At 42.6% G+C, this 19287-nt stretch overlaps 2 protein-coding genes across 4 annotated transcripts in view; both read left to right on the forward strand.

Annotated features, from left to right (window-relative positions):
- Positions 1-5158, forward strand: part of LOC137439008 (phospholipase D1) — a 141924-nt gene extending 136766 nt beyond the window's left edge. For both annotated transcript variants that reach the window (XM_068134568.2, XM_068134569.2), the window contains exons 26-27: positions 2304-2418; positions 4392-5158. In XM_068134568.2, the coding sequence (XP_067990669.2) occupies positions 2304-2418; positions 4392-4613 (337 nt within the window). In that variant the 3' untranslated portion in view covers positions 4614-5158. The remainder of the gene's footprint in view (positions 1-2303; positions 2419-4391) is intronic.
- A 2919-nt stretch (positions 5159-8077) lies between these two features.
- LOC137438471 (uncharacterized) lies at positions 8078-15479 on the forward strand. 2 transcript variants are annotated; one of them, XM_078767616.1, is made up of 3 exons: positions 8078-8404; positions 9213-9323; positions 15129-15479. In XM_078767616.1, exons 1-3 carry the CDS (start codon positions 8234-8236, stop codon positions 15252-15254), a joined length of 408 nt encoding a protein of 135 aa, XP_078623742.1. In that variant the 5' UTR covers positions 8078-8233; the 3' UTR covers positions 15255-15479. The 2 variants fall into 2 exon arrangements, with proteins under 2 accessions (XP_078623742.1, XP_078623741.1); XM_078767615.1 differs by having other exon boundaries at positions 8086-8404; positions 9210-9323.
- Positions 15480-19287: the final 3808 nt, after the last annotated feature.

Genomic DNA, 19287 nt, shown 5'->3' on the forward strand with positions numbered 1-19287 from the left:
GCTCTTTCTTGTTTACTTTGTGATTGATCCCCTGTTTTTACTTATGTTCATATAAAAACACAAATCGATATCCGCTGCAAATTAGAGTATTCGTATTCACAAAAGAAAACATGAACCACCTGCATATTGCAGTCACGTGATGGACCCTCCCCATCGGCGGAGTACAGAAAACCTGGCACACAATTCCTGCACAGTCAAAAGCAAGACCACTCGGTGGTCAAGATGTCCGATTTGAGCCTTGCCTACTGGGTGGCTCACTCTGAATGGTTGTGTTTTTAGTTTTTTTATTTAAATATCATAAAGTTCATGTTCTGGGCTAAATAGATTGATTCTACTTCTATGTCGTGACCCCTAAAGAAAAAGCTATCCAATGTATGGCCACTTTATTACCTCCGCCACCGAAGGTGGGAGGAGGTGATGTTTTCACCCCTGTCTGCTTATTTGTCAGTCTGCCTGTTTATCTGTGAATAGGATATCTCAAAAAGTTGTGGATGGATTCAGATGAAATTTGTTTGAGAGATTGAGTGTTTGACAAGGAAGAAATAATTAGATTTTTTGTGAAGATCCGGATCCGGTTACTATAATTTTAAAGCATTTCTTCAACATTGAGAGATCAGGATAAATCTGATATTTCACACGATATTTCAAAAAGATGTGGACAGATTTGGACGAAACCGGGTGGACAGATTGGGTATGTGACCAGGACGAATTGATTCGATTTTGGTGAAGATCTGAATCCAAAATTGTTTTTTTTAATTTTAAAGTGATTCTTCACTATTGAGAGATGGGGCCAAAAATTATATGTTGCACAATATTTTAAAAAGTTGTGGACGGAATATGACAAAGCTAGGTGGATGAGTTGGGAAGATGGCAAGAACAAGCCGATTCGATTTTAGTCCAGATCTTGATCCAGATCCGGCCTATCAGTGGGATGCAAAATGCAAACTGGTCAGCCTGGCCGTTCCAGTTTAAGGAATGTGGTGATATCTGATCATTTAGACTCAACTGTGTTGACTCTTGAGTGGATTGCTACAGAAGCCACATGAACATGATGTGAACTTGCTTGTGGATACCTGGACTTGAATGTTCTAAATGAGTTCCTCTTTTGAAATGTATTTGAATAAATAATCTTTGTTGTTTACCGCCTCACCTCTGGTTTATGTCCCTCTTTTGAATCGGCTCCCCAACCCTGCTCCACAACTCACGGATGTGCTCATTCTTTTTGTAACTCAGTCCTGGTTAAACTTCCAAAATCCAGGTTGACTGTGCACTTTAACTCCTTTGTTCTTCATTTTTTCCATAAGTGGAACAACCTTCTTGAGGCCGTGATATCACACTCTTCCATCCAGAGCTTCAAATGAGCGGTGCGCCATCATCTCATGTCATCCCACATCCCTATCCACCATTTTTATTACCCCGTTAACCATTCATAACCCAACTCTCATTTCCAGGTTGTAGTCGTTCTACCTCCTCTCTTTTTCTTTTTTTTGTGTTTGTTCGTTTCGTTGCTTATTGTCCTTGTCCAAGGGTTGTTCCACTGCCCCACTATCAGTTTGTACTCCCAATCACCCTTCCTGGGGCTATCTTTCCCTCCATCTCTCACCCACCCTTCATAACATAATTCGAGTTCCCCTTTCAAGGAGCTTCGATGCAGGGGGAGGCCATTAGGACCCTCTAAGCCTGCACTATTGTTATCCGTGCTCCATCCTTTCAAAGCTGATCGTCAAGCAAGGAAGCAGCACGCACCATTTTTGAAAAGTCTTTGGTATGATCCACCGACCTCCAAGACCCAAAGCGGACCCTATAACCATTACGCCACCGAGTCTGCTCATGACAAGGCAGAGGATTGAACTGATGGTTGTCTGGCTAATTTATCTTTTTTAAGGCAGATGGCGAACATAGTCGAATTATTTAAAAATCACCGAGTGAACAGTTCATCCCTTGATGCCTGAGAGATGAACACAATGAAAAAACAACAATGGTGTCTTGCTGCTCCAAATCCAGGGCAGTCGAGCAGCTTTGTCCATCTGACACATGATGGTTTAGCCTTGACTGGCTTGCCTCTCAGTGGTGATGCTGCACGAATCACATGAGCATGGTGGGAACTTGCAATTGCGCAGAAGTGGCCTTGAGAGTGTAAAACGAGGTCCTCCAATCAGGAACCACGAATGTTGTGTGTAATGCCTTGGATTCAACTGGCTCCTGATTGGATGAAATCGCTAAATATGTCAATTAATCTGAATGAATAGTCTTCAATAATGGAAATTGGTCTTTTTGTGTGTTTCTTTACTAAAACATAACAGACTGGTGCTGGGGAAGCTGAAGCAGGCATTCGACCTGTATGACCCAGTGTGCGAGGGCTTCTACAAGGGTGTCTGGATGACCGTGGCTGGCAGGAACACCACCATTTTCGAGAAGGTAGATCCCATAGTTAAGTATCATTCATATCTGGAATAACATGTTTTTTCTGATAATCATAAACTTTTAATGGCCATTATGACTGAATTATTTCCTGGTTAAGCTTGTGATTCCCATATTAGGAACGAATTTGAATTGAAACCGCTTTAACCATTGAAAGCTCCATTTTACAAGATGCCAACCTGAGCAAAAATGACAGTCGTGGCCAAAAATATTGGCACCCTTGCACTTTTTCCAAATAATGCACCATTTCTTCCAGAAAATTGTTGAAATTAAAAAATCTTTTGATATCCACACATGTATTTCTTTGGGTTGCAGTGGAACAAAACAAAAAAAGCTGAAAAAATTACTAAATCTTAGCTTATTCCACACATAAATACTAATGTTTGTCTGGTTGATTTGTTTGTGAAATAAATGTTAGCTCTTTCACGAGCCTCGATTCAGTATACAAAAAAAAAAAAAAAAATGCCCAGACAATATTATTGGCACGTTTTAGAAGCTGTTATAAATAATTAGATTTCAAGCAGGTGATTCTCCTTTACTTTGGAATTGAACTCACCTATGGTGAGATGCAGGTGCCTGCAATATTAAAATCACTCTTTCATCCAGTTTTAATGGAGAAAAGGAGACATTGTGCTGTTTTGTGTCACTGTGTGTACCACAATGAGCATGGAGAAAAGAAAGAAAACCAGAGAATTGTCTGAGGAGGTCAGACACCAGATTGTAGCCAAGCATGGACAATCTCAAGGCTACATGTCCATCTCCAGAGACCTTGATGTTCCTGTGTCCACCGTACGCAATGTTATCAGGAAGTTTAAGGCCCATGGCACTGTAGCCAACCTCCCTGGACGTGGCCGCAAGAGAAAATTTGATCGGAGATTGCAGCAAAGGATTTTTTAATGGTGGAGAAAGCATCTCTATCAACAGATTCAATCTGACCTTCAGACACAAGGTACGACAGTTTCAACTTGCACCATCCAACACCAACTCAATGAAAGGGGGGTTCTCTGGTAGGAGACCCAGGAGGACCCCACTGCTGAGAGAGACATAAGAAAGCTGGACTGGAGTTTTCCAAAACACACCTGTACAAGCCAAAATCCTTCTGGGAGAATGTCCTGCGGACAGATGAGACCAAATTAGAGCTTTTTCTAAAGCACATCATCTCCATGTTTACATAAAACAAAATGAAGCCTTCAAAGAAACGAACACCTTCCCTACAGTCAATCATGGAGGAGGTTCAGTGATGTTTTGGGGTTGCTGTGTTGCCTCTGGCATTGGGTGCCTTGAATGTGTGCATGGCATCATGAAATCAGGAGATTACCAATGCATTTTGGAGCGCAATGTTCAACCTAGTGTCAGAAAGCTGGGTCTCCGTCGAAGGTCATTGGTCTTGCAGCAGGACAATGACCGCAAACACACTTCAAAAAACACCCAGGAATGGTTCAAGTCAAAACGCTGGACTGTTCTGAAGTGGCCAGCAATGAATCCAGATCTAAATACCATTGAACACCTGTGAGGAGATCTGAAAACAGCAGTTGGGAGAAGGCATCCTTCAAATCTGGGAGAAGTGGAGCAGTTTGCACAAGAAGAGTGGGCCAAACTGCCAGTAGAGAGGTGTCGGAAGCTCATTCATGGCTATAGGAAGCGCCTGACTGCAGTTATTTTGTCCAAAGGCTGTGCTACCAAATATTAAGTCTAGGGTGTCAATAATTTTGTCACTGCCATTTCTTTTTATTTTATCATTTAAAAGGAAATATTAAGTTCTGAATCAAAAAGAAAGGTTCTGTAATATTAACAGTGAAATAAATAATTGTGGAGACCAAATACTTTTGTGAATTTCAACTTATTTTTAGAGAAAATTGTGAGTTATTTGAAAAATGTGCAAGGGTGCCAATATTTTTGGCCACGACTGTGCATTCTTCCGTTTTCATTACCGATGTGATGTAGTAACCTGATGCTTTTTCTTGTTCCAGGTATTTAAATGCTTGCCCTCAGACCATGTACTAAACTTTGGCCAACTGAAGAACTGGAGCAATGGCGCACTGGTGAATGAAGACCCCGCACGGGCACAGCGGCAGCTCGCCAAGATCCAGGGCTACTTGGTGTGCTTCCCACTCTTCTTTCTCAAAGAGGAACATTTGCAGCCGGCCTTGAACACAAAAGAAGGCATTGTACCCAGTGAGCTGTGGACATGAGCTGTGCACATACGGTCAATTTCATCACATGAACTACTTAATGGGAGAACGACCTATCAGCAAAAAGAAGATACCATTTTGTAAAAATCCTTACAGGATACCTTAAGGACAAAGATGATCTCATGGTGTTGTGTGATTCATCTAGGAATGGAGTTTTCAGTTGTCCAAGAAACAAAAGGTAGTTGTGTAAAGGTCGTGATGTCCATGCTGATTCGTTATGGGAAGTTATTGAAGACATTTGATACCTTAGAGAGGCTAGAAATAATGTTTTCATTGGAAAATACCATTTCAGCCTCAGAAAGATATTACAATCAATCTGTATGGTGGTAGAAGTCACAACATGCTGCTCAGATGCGAATTATATCGGTGATCTGTGTCAATTTTGCCTCATAATGGCAACAATCCTTGCGTCGTCTAGCTGTTTACTCCACCATGTCTCCTTTTATCCTCACTCACGATTTGTCATGTGATACGAAAGAGAGTATATTTTGTGTGTTGTGACATTACACGGAGGTGATTCCAATTAAAGTATCCTTTTACATCTTTTCGGTCGATGAGATACTGGAGGAGTATAATTTCCATGGTTCCAGTACTTATTACATTTAGACGAAAGAGTGGCAATTTCAGAAATGGTTAAAAAATACAGAAAATAACAAAATGGTTTATTAAATAATATGCCGATAACAAGAAACGCGACAGTAAAACTAAATTCCTAAATGGGACGTCCCTCACACCAGACTTAAAACACAGACGAAGGGAAGGATAAATGAAAGCAATTAATGGGGTGGGTGTGCATTCTGTTCCTAAATGCAGGTCAAACTTGCCAGAATATAGGAAGATGAGAAATATCCATGGATAATAGGTGTCGGGTTAGTCCCATTTCCTGTTAGCACAAGTGAGCAGCGGATATAGCGCACGCACTCGGACGCTTCTCCTTTTATCAATAGATGAAAAAATCACGTGTAATATATCTTGTATCCCTGGAACCAATCAAAAAAAATGTATTTGTAACAGCCCTCACAGCTCCCACATTCCACTACCCCGTCTCGACGTGATTAGGAGGAAATATAATTTCAAATTTACCCTGTACATGCATAAGCCCCAGATATGTCCTTCCCATTGGTGTTCAGAAGCACCAAATTCAGACACGCAGTCAATTCACCGGTAGCGATCCATTGGGAGTTGTGTTGCACATGTCCGTCCATCCGGGCCTTGCACCGGCCCACATGGTCGGAAGTTTGTACTACGATGAGGTGCTCTTTCGGCGAGCTGAGACGGATATCCAAGCCTTTCGACGTGCAGAGGCAACGAACGGATAGTGCACTCCCCGAGTAGAACGTCCATGATTTCCACAAAGCCGTTGACATCACATCCATGCTTCTCACTGTAATATCATTTCATTGAGGTTTTCCATACATTTCAATGCTCCCTCAGGCTGACAGGTTGGCCTTGTGGTACACACACTCACCTCTAAGCTAGCCTGGGTTTGAATCCTGACCCAGCTATAGACTGTCATTCCGGTGTTTCTCAGGCAGGGTGATTCATCAATGTGTGTGCCCTCCCTCGGATGGACGTTAAAGGTGTTAAAGTCTACCAGCATTCGTTATTATATATATTTAAGATCCTTTGGCATTCTTCGCGAAGAGGAGGCGAGCTGTCGCCGGCACTATGGCCAAATGACAAATTCCTGCCCTAACCAGCAGATGGCATTGCATCAGCAGCACAGCCTTAACTTCAGCCAATGATGCTGGCCCCGCCTTCCCTTAAACTTTCTGATAACATTGCGTACGGTGGACACAGGAACATCAAGATCTCTGGAGATGGACTTGTAGCCTTGAGATTGTCCACTCCTGGCTACAATCTTGTGTCTGACCACCTCAGACAATTCTCTGGTTTTCTTTCTGTTCTCCATGCTCATTGCGGTACACACAGTGACACAAAACAGCAAAATGACTCCTTTTCGCCATTCAAACTGGTTGAATGAGTGATTTTTATTTTGCAGGCACCTGCAACTCACCACAGGTAAATCACAATCATCACACCACAGCCTTTTGTTGCATTTTCTTTTTTTGTATACAAGATCGAGGCTCATGTAAGAGCTAACATCAATCACAAAAAAAAAACGGACATACAAACATACAATAAAGGGAGCGGGAGAAAAGATGGGGAGAGAGAGGGAAGCACACAAGTACAACAGCAGAGAACAGGGACATCAAGATCTGTGGGAGGCAGGGGGCTTGGGGGAAGGAGGCATGGGAAGGGGGGAGGGGGGGTGGGAGAGGTATATAACACATGGACACTACTAGAACTTCCAGGAAAGAAGTCGGTATTTCAAAAAAAGTGGATCTGGGGGTGAATTAACGGGGGTAGAAGATGACCCTGGAGTCTCAGCGAGTCAGACACATTTTCAATTTCTCAAACATCAAACAAAAAATATAAAAATTTGTATTTTAAATTTTGAGTGTAAAAATATAAATGCAGTAAAATACATCGATGTATTTGAAATCGATTTGTAAAAGCCGCCCCCGATTTGTGCCAATTTGCCATTGTTTGTGTACATTCACTCTCGATCAATCGCCTGGACACGGCTCATTGCATGGCCAGCTCGCCTCCATATTGGGCTGGCAGAATGGCCAAGAGGTAATGCACACGCGCCTCCAAGCTTTCGATGCTGGGTTCGAATCCCGACCCAGATATAAACCGTCATCCTGGTGTCTCGCAGGCAGGTCGAGGCATCGACGTGTGTGCCGTACCTCGGAAGGACATTGAACTGAGCGTCTCATCTACCGGAATGACTTGGTGGACGATAAATATCCCGCGGTGCTCTTCACGAAAGGAGGTGAGCTATCGCCGGTACCTTGAACAAGTTACAAATTCCTGCCAACTACAGTCGAATGTCAGTCGGGCCTGGTCATCCAGTTCGTGGACGACATCGGTCAAAAACGTTCGACCGATCACGCACTAAAGTGGGAATAATTGGGACCGTTAAAGAAACGATAGATACATGGAAGAATCGAAGTAGGGTGTGTCTTGAAGTATTGGGAATAATCGTGTTCCGAAAACTTTTTGAACAGATGACTCAAATTATTCCGAACCTGCACAAGGTTGGAGAAAAGTTGCCGTTATTTCGAATGCAACCTGTGGCTGCTGGTTGCAGCTTTTCTGCGCAGTCGGTTGAGAATGTTTCATCGTTATCACCTCGTCTTTCATCACAAAACGGAACTTCGTGGCTGGAATCTTTATTTATTACACGAACGTCACAGGTGTTGCTTAAAAGTTTCCACAAACGTAAATCCTGCGATTAAAGAGGACAGGTCGGTCTATTATCGAACAGACAAATGTTTGTGTCGAAGTTGCGGCAAGAACGGAGGAGTGAAACGCAAGGATTGAGCCGTTGGGAACATAGCTACATCCATCATCGTCGAAAAGAACGTTCTCCTATCTCTCACTACGTCGTGTCTCCGTTTAACGTCGATGCAATATCCGTTTAACGTCTTCGACGCAATATCCGACCGTCCTTGGTGGAACGCCCAGGCTCGATCATTTAAAACGTCGGTGATCACGGAGGGAAGAACATCAGACTCAAAAAATTAGCTCTTCTTGTCGTTCTTCGACTAGACATGGACGGTGAACTGAAGTCGCACCTCGGCTTCATTCTGCTGCTGCTTCTCTCGCAATCCTTCGACTCGACTGCGCGACACCTGCCGGAGCACGTGACCGCGGTGCTGCTGGAAGCGGTGGGCAAACGACTTCCAGGGCCGAATTACTACGGTGTGCAGCGAGTTCAAGAAGTGAGGTTTTTTTTTGTTTTTTTTAAAAGAATATGGCGATTCATATTGTTACCCTGCGCTCGCGAAGCGTAAAGCGGGGTTAAGCGATCGGGTGTGGTTGTGTACGTGTGGCGTAAGTGCGTGGTGCGTGTCCGTATCTTTTAATTATGTCAAAAAAAAGATTCGTAATTAGGACGTCATAGGTCACGTGGTACCAGCGCCATCTTTGAAAAACTTTGCACCTCGATATCTCCGAAACCGTTCCATGGAAAAAAATTAAACATGGCTCATTGTCGAGTACTCCCGAAGGGGAATAAGATATGGTAATGATAATGTCACCGGTGCCTTCGTTATGGCGGAATAATTCGATAAGTACATTTCATCCGATCAGTATGAATTTCTTTTCTCTGCAACTGTTGGTCTGATGGACACGAAATTTTCACCATCGGAGCGCCTCCTGTCGAATTTTTTAATGATAATTATGACGTCATAGGTCATGTGGTGCAGGCATCATCTTGGAAAATCCGAAAAACGTTGCACCTCTATATCTCCGAAACTGCTCCATGGGAAAACATTTAAATGTAGCTCATTATAAAGAACTTGTCAACTTTTAAATCTGAATGTTGAAAATTATGTTTCAAAGACGATTTGAATTGCAGATTCTGCACCAGCAAAAGCAAAGGCGGGTTAAAAGTGCCAAGAACCAAGTCAATGAAAACGCGCACACACACACGGGTCATGCGCAAAACGCCTCTTTTAACATTCATATGCCTATTTGAAATTCCCATATTTCTGCTTATATTATGTCTGCCTTGTCTTCTTCCAGCAGGATACATACATGTGCCAAGCATGGATGACGATTACTGACAGTGGGCCGTTGATCAAATCAATGACATGTGAGGGCAAAGATTTCAACGCAAATGGAGGAGCCATGAATAAGGTGATGAACCGAAATGATAATATACAGTATAGTGACAAATTAGCTTTGCTTGTTAGCCTGTCCGCCTGAGCAGTGGAGGACGGTGTGTGTGTGTGTGTGTGTGTGTGTGTGTGTGTGTGTGTGTGTGTGTGTGTGTGTGTGTGTGTGTGTGTGTGTGTGTGAGAGAGTGAGAGAGAAGAGTGGGTGTGAGAGAGAAAGAGAGAGAGAGAAGAATGTGTGTGCGTGAGAGAGAGAAGTGTGGGTGTGAGAGAGAAAGAGAGAGAGAGGTGTGTGTGTGTGTGTGTGTGTGTGTGTGTGTGTGTGTGTGTGTGTGTGTGTGTGTGTGTGTGAAGGGTGGGTGTGAGAGAGAAAGAGAGAGAAGAATGTGTGTGTGTGTGCGTGAGAGATAGGAGAGTGGGTGTGACAGAGAAAGAGAGAGAGGTGTGTGTGTGTGTGTGTCTGTGTGTGTGTGTGTGTGTGGTGAAGGGTGTGTGTGTGTGTGTGTGTGTGTGTGTGTGTGTGTGAATGGTGGGTGTGAGAGAGAAAGAGAGAGAGAGAAGAATGTGTGTGTGTGTGCGTGAGAGAGAGGAGAGTGGGTGTGAGAGAGAAAGAGAGAGGTGTGTGTGTGTGTGTGTTTGTGTGTGTCTGTCTGTGTGTGTGTGTGTGTGTGTGTGTGTGTGTGTGTGTGTGTGTGTGTGTGTGTGTGTGTGTGTGTGTGTGTGAGTGAGAAGAGTGGGTGTGAGAGAGAAGGAAAGAGAGAAGTGTGTGTGTGTGTGTGTGTGTGTGTGTGTGTGTGTGTGTGTGTGTGTGTGTGTGTGTGTGTGTGTGTGTGAAGGGTGGGTGTGAGAGAGAAAGAGAGAGAAGAATGTGTGTGTGTGTGCGTGAGAGATAGGAGAGTGGGTGTGACAGAGAAAGAGAGAGAGGTGTGTGTGTGTGTGTGTCTGTGTGTGTGTGTGTGTGTGTGGTGAAGGGTGTGTGTGTGTGTGTGTGTGTGTGTGTGTGAATGGTGGGTGTGAGAGAGAAAGAGAGAGAGAGAAGAATGTGTGTGTGTGTGCGTGAGAGAGAGGAGAGTGGGTGTGAGAGAGAAAGAGAGAGGTGTGTGTGTGTGTGTGTTTGTGTGTGTCTGTCTGTGTGTGTGTGTGTGTGTGTGTGTGTGTGTGTGTGTGTGTGTGTGTGTGTGTGTGTGAGTGAGAAGAGTGGGTGTGAGAGAGAAGGAAAGAGAGAAGTGTGTGTGTGTGTGTGTGTGTGTGTGTGTGTGTGTGTGTGTGTGTGTGTGTGTGTGTGTGAGAGAGTGAGAGTGAGAGAGAAGAGTGGGTGTGAGAGAGAAAGAGAGAGAGAGAAGAATGTGTGTGCGTGAGAGAGAGAAGTGTGGGTGTGAGAGAGAAAGAGAGAGAGAGGTGTGTGTGTGTGTGTGTGTGTGTGTGTGTGTGTGTGTGTGTGTGTGTGTGTGTGTGTGTGTGTGTGTGTGTGAAGGGTGGGTGTGAGAGAGAAAGAGAGAGAAGAATGTGTGTGTGTGTGCGTGAGAGATAGGAGAGTGGGTGTGACAGAGAAAGAGAGAGAGGTGTGTGTGTGTGTGTGTCTGTGTGTGTGTGTGTGTGTGGTGAAGGGTGTGTGTGTGTGTGTGTGTGTGTGTGTGTGTGTGAATGGTGGGTGTGAGAGAGAAAGAGAGAGAGAGAAGAATGTGTGTGTGTGTGCGTGAGAGAGAGGAGAGTGGGTGTGAGAGAGAAAGAGAGAGGTGTGTGTGTGTGTGTGTGTGTTTGTGTGTGTCTGTGTGTGTGTGTGTGTGTGTGTGTGTGTGTGTGTGTGTGTGTGTGTGTGTGTGTGAGTGAGAAGAGTGGGTGTGAGAGAGAAGGAAAGAGAGAAGTGTGTGTGTGTGTGTGTGTGTGTGTGTGTGTGTGTGTGTGTGTGTGTGTGTGTGTGTGTGAAGGGTGGGTGTGAGAGAGAAAGAGAGAGAAGAATGTGTGTGTGTGTGCGTGAGAGATAGGAGAGTGGGTGTGACAGAGAAAGAGAGAGAGGTGTGTGTGTGTGTGTGTGTCTGTGTGTGTGTGTGTGTGTGGTGAAGGGTGTGTGTGTGTGTGTGTGTGTGTGTGTGAATGGTGGGTGTGAGAGAGAAAGAGAGAGAGAGAAGAATGTGTGTGTGTGTGCGTGAGAGAGAGGAGAGTGGGTGTGAGAGAGAAAGAGAGAGGTGTGTGTGTGTGTGTGTTTGTGTGTGTCTGTCTGTGTGTGTGTGTGTGTGTGTGTGTGTGTGTGTGTGTGTGTGTGTGTGTGTGTGTGTGTGTGTGTGTGTGAGTGAGAAGAGTGGGTGTGAGAGAGAAGGAAAGAGAGAAGTGTGTGTGTGTGTGTGTGTGTGTGTGTGTGTGTGTGTGTGTGTGTGTGTGTGTGTGTGTGTGTGTGTGTGTGTGTGTGTGTCGTTCGCTGTTATCTCCACATGCGGGTTTCAGAAGATGGAAAGGAGTCCTCACAGGTATCGAAGTATCCACCTTTGTTTGGCCAGTTTGTGAAGTTTTCTAATTCTCAAAGTTTTGTTTCCAGAGTTCTTTTGAGGATCATCACTGAGCCTCGGAGAGCTTCCAACTGCAGTTTGTTTGTTGTAATATTGCCAGGGATGGTTCTTAAGATCTCTGCAAGGTTTTTTTTTTTATCATTCCCATTGCTCCAATAAAATCACTGGTCCAATTTTGGTGCTCTTCAGCTTCCAGGATCTTTTCACTTCATTTATGAGGTCTTGGTATTTGATAATTTTCTTTATTTCTGCATTGTTTAGGCCATTACCACTGGTGACTGACACCTCAATTAGCAATGCCTTTGTTTCGTTTTTGTACCTCAGTACTATATCGGGTCGCAATGCTTTGTTTTCTATATTCACGCTTGATGGGATCAGTAGGTCATATGTGAGCATTATGTCCTTGCTTTCAGTGATTGTTTTTGGTTCATGTTTCCACGAGTTTTCTGGAACTGGGATATTGAGACTTTTTCAGATGTGCCAGTGGATTACTCTGCATACTTTGTTATGCCTTTGTGTGTACAGCTGCTCTGACATGAGTTTATTTACATCCCGTTAGGAGGTGGCTCGTACTTTCTGTTTCTACCTTGCAAAACCTACACTTGTCAAATTTTTCATAAAGCCATTGGTGATATCAAAGGAGTGTCATTGGTCTTTGGTACTTGTAATTTTTTTTTTTTGTATGCAGAGTCGAGGCTCGTGTAAGAGCTAAATGTGTATTGTAATGATTTGTTCTCTATCCCAGTTGAGCTAACTTCTTCTTAGCCATTCCAAAGAGCCTAATTTGTCTACTCCCAATCTGTCCAACTCTTTTTTTTATTCCTCCGCCGACAAAGTCGCCGGAGGCATTATGTTTTCGGGTTGTCCGTCCATGGGCTAAACCTCGTTTTTTTCAGCAACCATATGTGCGATTGAGACGAAACTTTCACGGTAGGAGTGACACCCATGCAGAATGTTTTTATGATAATTGTGACGTCATAGGTCACGTGGTATGGCAGCCATCTTGGATTAAAAGCAAAAAATAAAAAAATGCATTGCTCGGAAACTGCTTAATGGAAAAATTTGAAACTTGGCTCATTGTCAAGTACTCCGGATGGGGAATAAAAGCATGATAATGATGACATCATATGTGAAGTGGTATACCAGCCATAAATGTTTTAATCGAATTCCTTATCCTAAAAATCTGAAATAGCATGCACATGACATATGACCCATTTGTATTGAAATAGTAAATTTATGACATCGTAGGTCACATGGTTTGGCAGCCATATTGGATTGAAGGAAAATATTAAATAATTATATCTCTGAAACCTCTCACCCTATCGATGCGAAATTTTACAAATATCATCTAACAGCACTGTTGGACATAGTTTGAAAATGATGATGTCATAGGTCACATGGTTTGGCAGCCATCTTGGATAGAAAAACGAACCTTATCTGATCAACACGAAACTATACAAACGTGATCTCCTACCCATACATATGCAGAGTGATGCCATCTACCCGTCGTGGGACTATGCGGAGGCATATTGGTGACACATTTGCATTGTTCTAGTTTTATATACCTTCCTGCTCTTTTACCATTTTCCCAGTTGTCGGTGTTTATCTGTTGATATTCTGTTTTATATTTTTCTTCTTTTTTGCAATGCTGTACTCATTTTGGTTTCTTGTGTGACATCTTCCATTTGCACATTTCTTTAGAATTTTTTTGCTGGGTGGGTTAGGGATACCTTCTCTCGTTTGTTGTCTTTGTGCTTGCTTACAAATTGGATTCAGTAGTCTGTTGCACTTTTTACGTATTCGGCCAATCCTACAGTTGTCATTCTGTGCACTTGGTTGAGCTCCATCAGGCCGCTACCTCCTTCTCGTCTCGGCAGGTACATTCTCGGGATGCATTGATTTTTGTAAAATACTTTGTGGATGGTGAGGAGTTTCCTTGTTTTAATATCCAGTTGATTGATTTCTGATTATGGCCAGTTTATTATACCACAGCTCTACTGGAATATGTACTGATATTGGGAATTGGTTTATGGCTTTGATTTTGTTCCTTGAAGATAGGTATGTTTTCATGATCAACCTCTTTCTATGCAGGTATTCTCTTGTACTCCAAGGTATTTGTATGATGCTTTGCTGTCTATTGTTGTATTTGTGTCAATTTTTATGTTGTCCGTTTTTGTTGGTCTACATTATGGATGTGCACTTGGCACACTTATCCAGACAGAACACACACACACACACACACACACACACACACACACACACACACACACACACACACACACACACACACACACACACTCAGATTTTGAGTTGCCGAAGAAGACACCTTTCACTTGAGGGGCGTAAAGCAAGAGAGAAAAGGAAAAGGAGTTTAATATAGAGAAATAAATGAAAACAGAGATATATCTCTTCTTAAATACTACAAAAGGCAACAACCCCAAAGGGGAGACCCACAATGGCCGGATTTTAAGCATCACTTTTTTTTTTTTTTTTTGCATACAAGATCGAGGCTCGTGTAAGAGCTAACATTAATGACAAAAAAACAAACGGACATATAAGACGAAATAAAGGGAGCGGGAGACAAGATGGAGAGAGAGGAGGAAGCACACAAGTACAACATTTGAGAGCAGGGACATCGGGAGATCGGTGGGAGGGAGTTTCTTGCGCATGTGTTTCCACACTGGAGGCTCGAGGATCATAGTTGTTTCCAGGGAACAGGAGCAATAGTCATAGAGGGAAGTACTAGTTTAGAAAGGTGGCATAACATAAGCTTTAAAGGTGATGAGATTAGTATTTTCTATTTTACATATGTACACAAATATTGCACACACACACAAACAGGCACACACACAGGCACATACACACACACACACACACACACACACACACACACACACACACACACACACACAAAGAAGCACACACAGGCACTTTCAGACCTGGTCGGTCTCCGTTCCATCACCTGAAACCCACCACGTGTGGAGATAGCAGTCAACAAAAGCAACTTGTGTGCACACACATACACACATATACGTGCACACACTCACATATACACACACACACGAAGGTGGATACTTTGAGACCTGGGAGGGCTCCATTCCACCTTCTGAAACCCGCAAATGGAGATTACAACCAACGAGCATGACTGCAGGGGTTCCAGTAACGTGACAATTTATTTTGTCCAATGGTGCTGTAATAATAAATTGCTAAAATAAATTGAGCAGCAATGTTTGATAGAATAGCAGCTTTCTTCATTCATTCACCTCTGATTCGGTTTCATTCATTGAATGGTGATGTTAACCATTTTTCCATTATGTGTGCAGCCTCCTTCTCGGATAAACAAGAGGTCAATATGCCAGGGGCCATTCAGAAAACCGGGCTGCACAACCTCAATGGGTCGTCCACCCTCCAAAAATGCGCCTGCAAACCTCCCGCCGAAAACGACATAACTAACCTACGATTTGCAGTTTTGGGCCTTCGGGCAATGTCACGCTCTAGCCCTTTCCAACCTACCGGTTTGTGGTGGGTTCAACCCCACATCCCCATATTGTGGAATGTACACTGCAGTTGACCAATGTAATAGGTGCATTTGTAGATCTTCCATGTTCATTGAAAATGTATTTTGTACCTGTAACCTTCGCTGATGCATTAAAAATAAACATACAAGTACATTCCTCTGCCTCGTATAGGTTGTTCTTGGAATTTTAAGACCACATTTGGAATTTTGTTTCATCTCAGCATATTATCTCTACACTAAAATTGTAGATTTGTCCAAAGTCGAGACCTGTGTTCTCATGTCTCCTTTTTTACATGCAGGGTGGGCTGGAGGTCGCCTGCCCAGTAACACATTCGTTCTTAAACTCTGAATAAGCGGCTTTTATTGTGCATCACATCCAATAATGAATCAGTCATTGTATCTTTATGCACTCGATCATTCTCCTTGCACCACTGAATTCATCACCTAGTAATCTTAGAGGTCTAATGTAGCATGTGGAGTCACCCCTGTTTGAAAGAGGCCACGACTGCAGCACCCAATACATTCAATTTTCTATACCGGTTTGTCGACACTTCTTGATGAAGTCCCAAAAAAGAGATCTCTGGAGTGTTTCTGCAGACCACGTTGGTTGAGTGTTAGAGGGTCTGATTTGAGGCTTGGAGTGAGGTGGGAGAAATTTGGCGAGGGTAAAGCGACTTTCAGGCCATCTTGTACAGTCCTGGCTCTTAGAGAAGCAAGAACACAGAGCCGATCAGAGCGCAAAATAATAAAACGAACAGTAGGACGAGGGGTGGGTTAGACACACCATCAGCACGGTTGAGGGACAAATTAGAGTGATACTTGGAGGGATAAGAGACATAGTAAGGAATCAGAACAAGGAGATGACAGTGGGGTGAACAAGATGGATACAGCTGCAAACTCTCAATCCCATAAGTGGAAGGAAAAACTGGATACCTGGAAAGAGTTGGGTTTGGGGCTGGTTAATGGGGGTAGAAAAGTTCATAGTTGTGGATGGGGGATGACCTGAGACAGTGGTGAACAACTGTATTGAAGGCCTGGGTGGAAGAACAATGATTGAAGAGAATGTGGAAATTGGATCCACAAGCAGGAAAGAAGAGGAACGAATGAGTGGAAGTGAGAAGTGAATCTGTATTTTGGGAGTTTCACCACAATGTGGCAGGCTGATTATTACTGGCTGATTACTGGCTGATTTTGTGCTTCCTGCAGAATCCTGGGGAACGGGAGGGGGGAAAGGGGGCAAAGTACTGTCGTGTGATTATCCTGTAGTGAACACCGCAGGGTGACACGGATGACCAAACGAGCTTTACTCCAAGGCGTTCAATCCAAAAATAACGGTATACTTTACACATGAGGGAAATTAGGATAACAAACCTACCTGGATGGCTTCCACCCGACGTCTTCGCACCTGGATAATCAATGAACTCAAACCGACACAGCATTTACTGTACAAAAATACCGGCTTTATTAAGGAATTGCCAGTAACAAAATAATGCACGATAAAAAACTCTGATTCCTAAACAGGATGTCCCCATGACAGACTCGATTACAACACAGGGAAAAAAATAACTGGAAAATAAATGTGTTATTTATTGTGAGCACTTAACTCCGAGCTGCTCTTGAACCTCGTCAAGAATTGTCCCGCTTCGTCACAGGCCTCTACGTCCTTGCGCGGGAAACTGCAGGTTGCACTGCCCGTGGGCGGGAACTAGGCCTTGCCACACGGTCCGCTCACTCCTGGCTCCGTGCGCTAGGCTTGTCCTCAAAATCTCGTTCACCAACACCAAAGTCAGAAGATGCGAGGAAGTCAAGAGCCTCGCCCGTTCTCTATCAAAGTCCGGACCCAAGAGAAGAGATTTCCCGGACACGACCATTCGTTGTCAAAGCCAGGACTCGAGGGACAAAGAAGAAGAGAGATGTCCGGACATGACCGTTCGTTGTCAAAGCCAGGTCTCGATAGACAAATAAGAAGAGCAAGCCAAGAGAGGAAATGTCGGGCAGAGCGTTCAATTATCCTCAAGGCTCTGACATCATCCCACAACATCTCTGTGTCTGCTCCTATCAGCGATTGCCATCTTAGCAGTCCTTACTTGAAACTAATTCCGGACCAATCACTGCTCTTCGGGGCATGGCCTCACTGACCTCCTGTGCCTGTGTGCTCACCAGGTCGGTGTTATCAGCGGTAGTGCTCAATGTGCTGCTTCCGGTTGGTTTTTATTTAGTGTCATAAATACGCGATTTCTTTCTTGTGTGTGTGCTGCATGTGTCATAAGGAACAGTGAAAATTAACAGAGGCCATTACATACAGGGGATTTACAATTAATTCCAAACAAAATTAACATAACCCCACCTCTTGTGATGGGAACGAAGAAATGCGCTTGCACAACATATGGTCTACCGAATCCCTACTTATGATACATGAGGGTTTCTTCTTCTTCACGATAGTCGGAGCACACTACCGATGCAATTGTACCTGGACTAAAGTATTGCCCACCACCCACAAACGTAACAAGCTTCCTCAAGAGTGATGACAATTATCTAAATATCTAAAAGTGGCAGTTGGCAAAGCTGGACAGTCAATCAATGCACATATCACGTGGCTTGCAATTCTGACCATTATCAAATTAAAAAACCATTAGCACATTGACGGATCAAAAAAAATACAAAAAAAATCAAAAACAAGTAAAGGTACATTCAAAGTACACCGCCCCCATGCCAAATAATTAAATATCCTACAGCGCGGCATTGCCGGGGCGCCTCAGGCGCCCGGCAATACCGCAGTGCAGCTCATAGAGGCTGCATTGGGAGGGAGAGGTGTACACTAATTGATTGATTAATTGTATAATTAAAATCAATAAAAGATTATCACAAATTATTTTCTTAATCAATTGGCTAATAGCATAACTAAACCACTCGTGCTTCATCCGAAGATGTATCTTTTAGAAATTTAATTAAATAAGTCATTAATAAAAAAATAAATAATTAATTGATTCACCAATAAATAATTAATCGATTAAATGATTAATCAATAAATCAAAAATATCCTTGATAGTCACATCACTTGGTCACTCTCATGTCCAAATATTAGCTTCCCAGCTCAAAAGGTGTCTGAGATATTGGCCAAATGAGAAAGAAAATAAATAAATGATTAATAATGAAAATAAATAAATAATAATCATAAAAAAATTAAATTATTAATCAATTCGGTCACAGAACACATAAACCACCACCATTTCATCAGAATCTGTAACTGAAAAAATTATTTATTTTTTTTAGTAATTAATCGAATAATTAAATAATTAATCGATTAATTGATTAATTGATTAATCAATAAATCAAAAATATCCTTGATAGCCACATCACTTGGTCACTCATGTCCAAATATTAGCTTCCAAGCTCAAAAGGTGCCTGAGATATTGGCCAAATGAGAAAGAAAATAAATAAATGATTAATAATGAAAATAAATAAATAATAATCATAAAAAAATTAAATTATTAATCAATTCGGTCAGAGAACACATAAACCACCACCATTTCATCAGAATCTGCAACTTAAAAAAAAATTTTTTTAGTCATTAATCGAATAATTAAATAATTAATCGATTAATTGATTGATTAATTAATAAATCAAAAATAGCTTTTGCAGCCAAATCACCTGGTCATTGCCATGTCCAAATATCAGGTTCCTAACTCAAAAGGTGCCTGAGTTAATGGTCAGAAGAGAAAGGAAATTTAATTAATTAAATAAGTACTTCATTAATCGCTAATAATTAAATAACTCCTTAATTAATTGATTATTCAAAAAACAAAAAATAATGTTTTTGACAAAGGACTTGCTCACGACTGTGCCGAAATTTCAGCTTCCTAGCTCAAAGGATGGCTGAGATATCGTCCGGACAACCAAGAAAGAAAACAAACAAACAAGAAAACAAGAAAACAACCAGAGTGAAAACTGAGTACTCCCTTTCA

The sequence above is a fragment of the Myxine glutinosa genome, chromosome 13 (genome assembly GCF_964187855.1).
Source record: "Myxine glutinosa chromosome 13, kmMyxGlut1.1, whole genome shotgun sequence".
In the NCBI taxonomy this organism is placed as follows: Eukaryota; Metazoa; Chordata; class Myxini; order Myxiniformes; family Myxinidae; genus Myxine; species Myxine glutinosa.